Here is a 7,796-nt window from a genome sequence, read left to right as displayed (position 1 = left end):
AAAAAAAAAAAAAAAAAAAAGAAAGGAAAAGAAGAAGAAAGATATGATTGAGATGGTTCTGTGGGGTAACCTTGGGGGGGTCATCTGTGAGGTGACGTTGGGGAGCGTGTGGGATGGATTATGAGAGTGTCTGAGAATTGGGTTTGAGGTTGAGTAGGGGTGCTTTGGGACAACTTTAAGGGTGTGACTAGGGATGACTCTAGGGGTCCCTGGGGTTGACCTTGTGAGAGTGGAGTTACTTTGGGGTTTCTAGGAGGTGATTTTGGGGATGTGCCAGACTTTGGGGGTGTCTGTTGGGCTGCTTGTGGGTATCAACAGGGATGAGTTTGGAGGATGATCAAGAGGTGTGTCTGGGGCACCTGTCCCCCTCTCCCCAGTTCTTATCCATATGAGTGGGGATTTCATGTTACTGGCAGTGGCCCTGTGCTGTGTCCTCCTCCCAGCCAGTGTTCCACCACCTGAACATGGTCAACTTTGTCTTTGTTTTCTTTTGCATTGGCATTGGTTAAATGCTGGCTCGGGGATGGCGGGACAGTGATGGAGGAGGGGGTACGCTCCCTAAGACCTCTCTGGCTTTTGGGAGGTGTATCTAGACTTTTGTGCTACTCTCCTCGGAGCCTCTGTCTTAGCATGTCTCTGGTGAGCTCGAACTCAGTTCTAGTCTCTCTCTCAGTCTGGGTGTGTGGGATGTTTCTCTCTCCCCCACTCTGTTTCCCTTTCTTTTTTGTCCCTTCTCTCCAGATATCTTTCTATCTGCTGTGAGGGTGTGTGTGTGTGTCTGCCTGTCACGGAGAGTAGGAGAGGATGTCTCAGTCCCTCTTTCTTACTGGGGGTCACAGAGCTCACTGTCCAGCCTTCTATCCATCTCTGGCCCCACCCCAGTGCAGGGCTCCTGATTCTCTTCAGCCTGACACTCTTTCCAGTTAACTGCAAGGCGGTGCACCTGAGTCTGGTGGTGTCCTGCCTGGTGACCTCCTACCTGTGCTGGCACGCCAGCAACCTGATGCTGCCTGCCGGTGAGGGTGAGGCCTCGGAGGTGGACAGGGCCTTGGGGGAAGCGGGTAGGGCCTAGGGTTGGACTCAGAGTCCAGCGGTACTCCTAGCCTGCTCCCCCAGGAGCCGTGTCTTACCTAATCCAAGTGGGCATGTGGAGCAGAGGGCAACCCTTGAACGCACGGCAGCTGAGCTGTCGTGGGTGGGCCTTGCAGCAGGGCACTGAGAGGTGCACATCCAAACAGCAGAACTCAGACACAGACTCTGAGCACAGCCTGGGCCTGCCCATTTCATGCACCCTCGAGGACGAGACCACGAGCCTCTTCAAGGAATAGCCCCCAAGCTCCTCAGAACACTGACCAGTAGCCCTGGCCAGATGCCAGGCCAACCCCTTCAGCATGGCCACGCCCCTGATATTAGACCTCCCCTGAGGCCCCACCTCTTGAGATCAGGCCATGCCCTATGAGGGGACTGGTAGCAAACTCTGACCCTCTCTCTAGGACCCGTCCTTTGCTGCTTTGTCCCTGCCCAATGGGTCCTCACAGTACCCGCACCCCAGAACTCCAATACCCCTTCCCATTCTGCAGACACTTGTCCAGTGTCCCATGAAGCTCAGCAGTGTGGCTATGTTGTGTGGTCCTGCCCCTGGTGCCCAGTCTTCGCAGGCCACACCCTGAAGCCACTCTCCACCCCCTCAGCCAGGGTGGTCTGCCTCGAACTTCTTTCCCAGAGTTCGAGCCTCAGCTCCAACGTTCACTCTTGTCCCCCATGCGGACATGGCACTGCCCAGCATTTGGTGCAACTCCGCCCTTCTGCAGAATGGGCCCCTCCCTGGGAGGGCATGGCTTGCAATAACATCCCTCTGTACCTTTCCTGGCTCCCCCGCCACAATAAAACGTAGACACTTGCTAACCTCTCAGCCTCGGACCCTCCATCGCCCCCCACCTCCAAACCAGGGCAGGGTCCATCCTAGCAAGAGTGAACTGGTCTGGTGTCCCTGACTTGCCCTTTGGAATCTGAGCCTTTCCCTGCCTGTTTGTCTGCACCTGTTACAGCCCCTTCCTTTCCCCACCTGCTGGTGACCTCAGACCTCCAGGCACAGAATTGGGACAGCTGGGGTGGCCCCAGCCTCAGCCACATGGGTCCAGGTGCACCATATCTGGAAAGACAAATGATGCTAGAGCGTGACACGCATTTGATGCACATTCAGTTTTACTGGGGGTAGGTGACAGGGCTGGGCATTCAGGAGTTGTCCGCTATGGTGTCCTTGATCCACTTCATATATGATAGCACTCTCACGAAGACAGAAGGCTTATTGGGGCTGCCACAAGGGACGTATCCCCATGATGTGATACCTTGGAGCACGCCGTCACAGGTCAGTGGGCCCCCTGAGTCACCCTGGGAGGTGGAAGGGGAGAGTGACAAAGGTGTGTGGGGCCCAGTTCTGCCTGGGGAGCCTCAGCTCTCAGAAAGGGCCTCCAGTGCCCACTTCCAGAGGAAGGTGGGCAGGGATTCCCATAGAGGGGCCAGGGGCTCCAGTTCTGGCCAAGGAGGAAGGGACTTCAGGGTCCAACTCCTGCGTATGTGGCAGGGTCCAGGAGGACAGTCCCTGCAGACAGGTCAGTGGGAGGAGGGGCAGGCCATCACAGAGGTCACCTCTCTGACTCAACAGTAACTGCGTTACCGGGAGGAACGGTGAACTCTGGTGTCGGGGGGGTGAGATGCAGTTGTACCTGAATGGGCAGGGGAAGGGAGGGGAGCTGGGGCACTGATGGGGCGGGAGGCTACAGCTAGCTGCGAAGCAGTGAAGCAGATGCCCAGTTAGTTCTCAGAAGCCAGTTCAGAGGCTGAGTCCCCTCCCCCAGCCCTTCTAGACTCTGGGGGCAGGACTGGCTCACCACACAGGTATCTTGGCCATCTTCCAGGGGTCCGGCACACAGCATGAACTCTGTCACATTCTGGGTGTGGGCTTTGTCGCACTCATCATTAGGCAGGATTTTGAGGTCCACACACTGAAGAACATCTGGAAATGAGACTAGGAACCCGGGAGAAAAAGGGCTGCAGCCAGACCACACCTGGTTCCCTGGCCCTTTCTCCCTCCGACTCAGGCACCCCCAGCCCTGCCTTGGCCTGCACAGTCTGCCCCCACATACACTTCTCTGGTTCGATGCTGCCCCAGCCGGAGGCCAAACAGGTGCTCCCAACTTCGACACCCTCGGTGGGCAACTCCACGACCTTCACAGCATCTGTGATCTGGACAGGCTCCTTCAGCTGGAGCAGCATGAGATCATGGCTGTAGTCCTCGCCTGGGAGGCGGGTGGGGTTCTTCAGGAGGCTCATGTTGAAGTCAGGGTGTGGGAAGCTCTCAATGACAAGAACAAACTGGGCTGTGTCTTCATCCTCAAACAAGTCATGGCGACCCAGCCAGAGCTGGTAATGGCTAGGGAAAGATGGGAGTCGAAGGATGAGGAGGCAGACAGGGGAAAGGAAGACGGGGCAGGGGAGCATGGGGGAGGGTCCCCAAAGAGGGAAAGAGAAAGAGAAAAACGTGGGCGGGCAGAGACAGAGGAAGAAAGATATGGAGAAATACAGACATCAAGTGGCAAGATGAAGGAGTTTGACAGTGCAAAGGGCAAATGCAGAGACAGAGTGAAAAAGAGCTCAGAAGGACAGAGAGGTGAGAGGCGGAGGGAGGGCAGTGAGAAAGAAACAGCGAGAGCAAAACAGAGGCCCCTGAGAAGGGGAAAAGACAGGGACAGCGAGAAACAGGCCCAGGGGAGAGGGAGGAAGAGGGAACAGACCCGGAAGGGAGCGAGAAGCAGACAAATGAAAAAGGGCTCGGGAAGTCAGAGCGAGAACTAGAAACAGAGGCAGAGAGGAAGGAGGGGTGACCGAGTGTGGGAGAGAAAAGGGAGGGAGGCCCTGGGGGAGGGTGGGGGCAGGTGGGGAGGAGGGAAGGCCTGAGAGCAGCTCAGCTGCAGCTGGGGCTGTGGTGCAGGCTCCCCAGGGGCGGATGGCCTGGGCTAAAGTCCAAGGTTGAGGCCCCCTTCCCTCCCCAGCACCCTCCCCGCCTTTCTTACTCCCGCTTCTCCTTCCTGCTCCCTCAGTTCCTCACCCAACTCCTGCTGAAACCAGCCTTCCCTGTGTCTCCCCAGACTGGAGGGATGTCCTGTGGGGGGCTGGGCAGAGGGAGAGGTGCCCCCTCCCAGACACACACTTTGGGGATAAAGCCCTTCCTTTGTTCTTGGGCCTCCCTTAGGCCCATCTGGGTGTGTGTTTAGTAGGGATAGGGGAGCGGTGAGGTAGAGACCCAGAGAGAGGAATGAGCAGAGAGCTGGAGGGTGGGGATCAGTGACAGAGATGCCACAGAGAGACCCAGAGGCAGACAGAGACAGGGGAGGCACAGAGACAAGGAGACAGAGAAGAGAGAGGGAGATAGAAACTAAAACACAGTCACACAGACACACAAGCAGAGCCAGATCTCAAGAGACCCAGCAAGACCCAGGCAGCCTTGGGGAGGGAGATCCAGCCCAGCTCTGCCTCCCCATGGGAACTGCCTTCCTCTCTGCCTCAGCCCCCCAGTCTTGCCTGAGGTTATCCAAGAGGAATGCCACTGGCCTCTCAATCCTGTGGCAGCATAGACGCCCTCCTCCCAGACCCCAGGCCCCTACTCACTCGCTGATGCAGTGGGCAGCTGTGAGCACCCACTGGGGGTGCACCAGGACGCCCCCGCACTGGAAGGTGCTGTAATGGTACAGAGCCGCCTGCCAGGGTTGGGAATGCGGCTTACACTCCCAGCCTCCCACAATCCGGGACTGAATCGGGGGCACAGCACCTGCAGAGGTGGTACTGGGTCAGGGAGGGCAGGGTTGGTAGGAGAGGCCACGAGGCTAGGAGAGGGAACTGGGCTGTGGGTTTGAAGGGACATTGTGGGTAGAGGACCAGGGCTGGAGGTCTGGGGACACGGGCAAGGGGTGTTGGGAAGGGCTGGGTCTCTAGACTGTTCCCTGGGCTTTTGGGGTGGCGTCTGGACCTGGTGGGGAGATTTCATGCTCTGACAGCAGAGCAGCCTCCAGGGATTAGGGCAGGAGACAGGAGGCAGTGTCAGGAGCAGACACTGTGTTGGGTGTCCGGTCACTTGGGCTAGGGGCTGGGAGGTGATGGGTTAGGAGAGTGGAAAGGGATTCTGGAAACCAAGGATCAAGGCGCCAAGGATGAGAGAGGATCAGAGGCTTGCTGAAGAATGTGGAGGGCTAAGGGGCTCCCAGGCTAGGGGAACACGACCTGGGTTGGGCTTTTGGGGTTCAGAAAAAGATGCCACTTTAGGGAACCGGATCTGAGAGGTCAAGAACAGCATCTAGATTGAGGAGTTTGGGGGTGATATGGGGTCCCTACACCGGGGTTGGAAGGGGCCAGCTCAGCTGGGAGAGTTAGATTTCAGGTCTTCTTGGTTAAAGGGTAAAAGAAAGGGCCATGGTTAAGGCTAGGGGTGGGTTCTGAAAAGTTTTGGGATCCTTCCTGTGAACCAGGAATGGCAACCTGAGAACAGAGTTGGGGTCAGGACTGGGAAGGGACTCGGGGGCTGGGGGGTGGAGGTGAGTGACAGTCCTTCTGGGACAGGGTGACAGATGGGATCTTTGTTTTTTATGGGGTTGGGGTTCATAGTCTGAGGGTACTGGAGGGATGTGGGGTCCTCTTGAAGGCAGTCCCAGGATAGAATTGGAAAAGTGGTCAAAGCAGGTGCCTAGCAGCTGCGGGAATGGAATGCAGGACCCACTTGATGTGAGGTTGTAGAATCACATACTGGTGGACTTGGGGGAGGCCAGGGCAGAAGGTCTGGCTGAGAAGGCATTCAGGATCTTTGGGGTGGGGTTCTAGAAAACCAGAGCTGTGCAGGAATGATTCAGGTGGAGAAGGGCTGGGGCCTGGGGTGGAATGGAAATTCCCCAAGGGAAGGAGCACATGGTGGGAGGGTGAGGGTGTTTTTCCTGGGAGAGCTGGGGGTGCTGAGTGGGTAGGAACATTTGCGGAGCCCCCCCCATACCAGATGGGGGAATCCCACATGCCAGTTTGGGAAGCAGGGTTGGCTGGTGAAATTTGGGGGAGCTGGGAGGACTGGGGGGACCAGATGTCAGAGTCTGAATGACACAGTTGAGAGCTGACAGCTGGATGAAAAAAGTCACTGGAATGTGGCGGGATTTGTAGACTAAGGTGCCAAATGGATAGCCACAGAGAACTAGTGGGTAGAAGGGGATGATCAAGGGTCCTGTGGGGTTGGGGAAGCCCATGGGAGACCTGGGTCCTCCAGAGAGAGACAGAGATGGCCCGGAATCTGCCTCTTTGGTAAAGCGGTGGGACAGGGAATTGACTAGGGAAGAGGAGAAAGTACTGAGGCTTCCTGGGAGGAGCAGGGATCTGGTGTGGGAGTGAGGACTGTGACAACATGGAGGGGCTGGGGTGGAATTTTAGAGTGGGCCCGTACAAGATAGATAAGAGCCCGGGTATCCCAGACCCGGGTGGACTGTGGGCTGGAGGGACGATGATGGAGTGTTGGAGGGGAAGGGCTTATCCGGGGGGGTGGTGAGGGTGTAAGAAAATCAGGGCCCACTCCCCCTCCCACATCCCCCACTGTCTCACCAGTCCCCCCCAGGGACAGGGCGAGGCACAGGACCAGGAACCACATGGTGACAGATGTGTGCAGGGCCCGGCAGGTGGAGGAGCTGGGGAACCTCCCTGGGGAGCCTTTTAAAAGCCCTTATCCCCTCAGAGCCCCACCCATGCCCTGCTGGCACCCAGATGTTGGCCAAGGCCCTTCCCCTGTTGCCTGGGGGCTGGACAACCCCCCCTTTTCTGAAGAGCTGCAGACTGGAGGGAGAACCAGCACCTGTTCCGCAGGCCCTGGATCACGCTGGATGCATTCCTGGGGCTGAAGCCAGATGGGGCAGGGCCTATGAGGCAAGGGGGACTGAGGGGAAGCAGAAACAGGAGGGTAGAGGAATCAGTGACCCTCCTACAAAGCCTCGTATGCCTAAGTTCCAATTAAGGCCCTGCACCCCAAGACCTGGTGCCCTCAAATACCAGCAGTTAGGGCTTTGATTCCCTGCACCACTCAGAGCCAAGATACCAGCATTTCAGCTGCCAGCTCCCCCCGAAATATAAGCCTTGGCCTTCAGAATGCCCTAGTTCTTGCACTCCCAGACCCAGGACCTAGGTCCCCAAAGTGACTGTTCCTTTCATAATAAAATTTTGGGGTATACACCACCACATTTCTAGTGCCTCCAGATCGAGGAATGTGAAGTTTCAGGGGTCTCCCAGGGTAAATTCTTTAGCATTACAAAACCCAATGTCCCTCCCAAACAATGCTGGGGTCCCAGTGAGCCACCCACTTCTTGTACCAGTTATGGGTACTCAATGTCCTGCCCTCCAAAGCCCCAGAGATCTGACAGTCTTTCCTCCCAGGTCAAGATCAGGCTAACCACAGATTCCATTGACCACTCCCCATTCCACCAATACAATATTTAGGTCTCAAGAGCCAGGTTCATGTAATTCAACATTCAGCGACCTTGAACATCACATTTTGTGGTCGCTGAAGACAATTAGGAATTAGATTTCTGCAGCCTCAGTGGTAAACCCATAGGCTTCCAACATGTTGTCTTGGCTTTTTGGTAAAATCAAAGCAGCTCAGAGTTCCAGCCTCTGCTGTATATCAGGAACCTGGCTAAGAAAAGGACAGTATTTGCCTTTTTGCCATGGCTACCAGGAATCCCAGAACTAAATCTTTTTTTTTTTTTTTTTTTGAGATG

The 7,796-nt window shown here is 56.3% G+C and overlaps 1 protein-coding gene across 2 annotated transcripts; it reads right to left on the bottom strand.

Moving 5' to 3' along the window:
* Positions 1-2,187: 2,187 nt before the first annotated feature.
* On the bottom strand, positions 2,188-6,730 carry KLK1 (kallikrein 1). 2 transcript variants are annotated; one of them, XM_017512486.2, is made up of 5 exons: positions 6,631-6,729; positions 4,669-4,828; positions 3,147-3,433; positions 2,892-3,028; positions 2,188-2,391 (listed from the first exon to the last, which is right to left on the bottom strand). In XM_017512486.2, exons 1-5 carry the CDS (start codon positions 6,674-6,676, stop codon positions 2,236-2,238), a joined length of 786 nt encoding a protein of 261 aa, XP_017367975.1. In that variant the 5' UTR covers positions 6,677-6,729; the 3' UTR covers positions 2,188-2,235. The 2 variants fall into 2 exon arrangements, with proteins under 2 accessions (XP_017367975.1, XP_017367976.1); XM_017512487.2 differs by lacking the exon at positions 2,188-2,391 and adding an exon at positions 2,398-2,787 and having other exon boundaries at positions 6,631-6,730.
* Between the last annotated feature and the right edge of the window lie 1,066 nt (positions 6,731-7,796).

This window comes from Cebus imitator, unplaced genomic scaffold (genome assembly GCF_001604975.1).
Source record: "Cebus imitator isolate Cc_AM_T3 unplaced genomic scaffold, Cebus_imitator-1.0 Scaffold473, whole genome shotgun sequence".
In the NCBI taxonomy this organism is placed as follows: domain Eukaryota; kingdom Metazoa; phylum Chordata; class Mammalia; order Primates; family Cebidae; genus Cebus; species Cebus imitator.
Note: the sequence above shows the minus strand (reverse complement) of the source record. Positions and strands in the feature narration are given on the sequence as shown.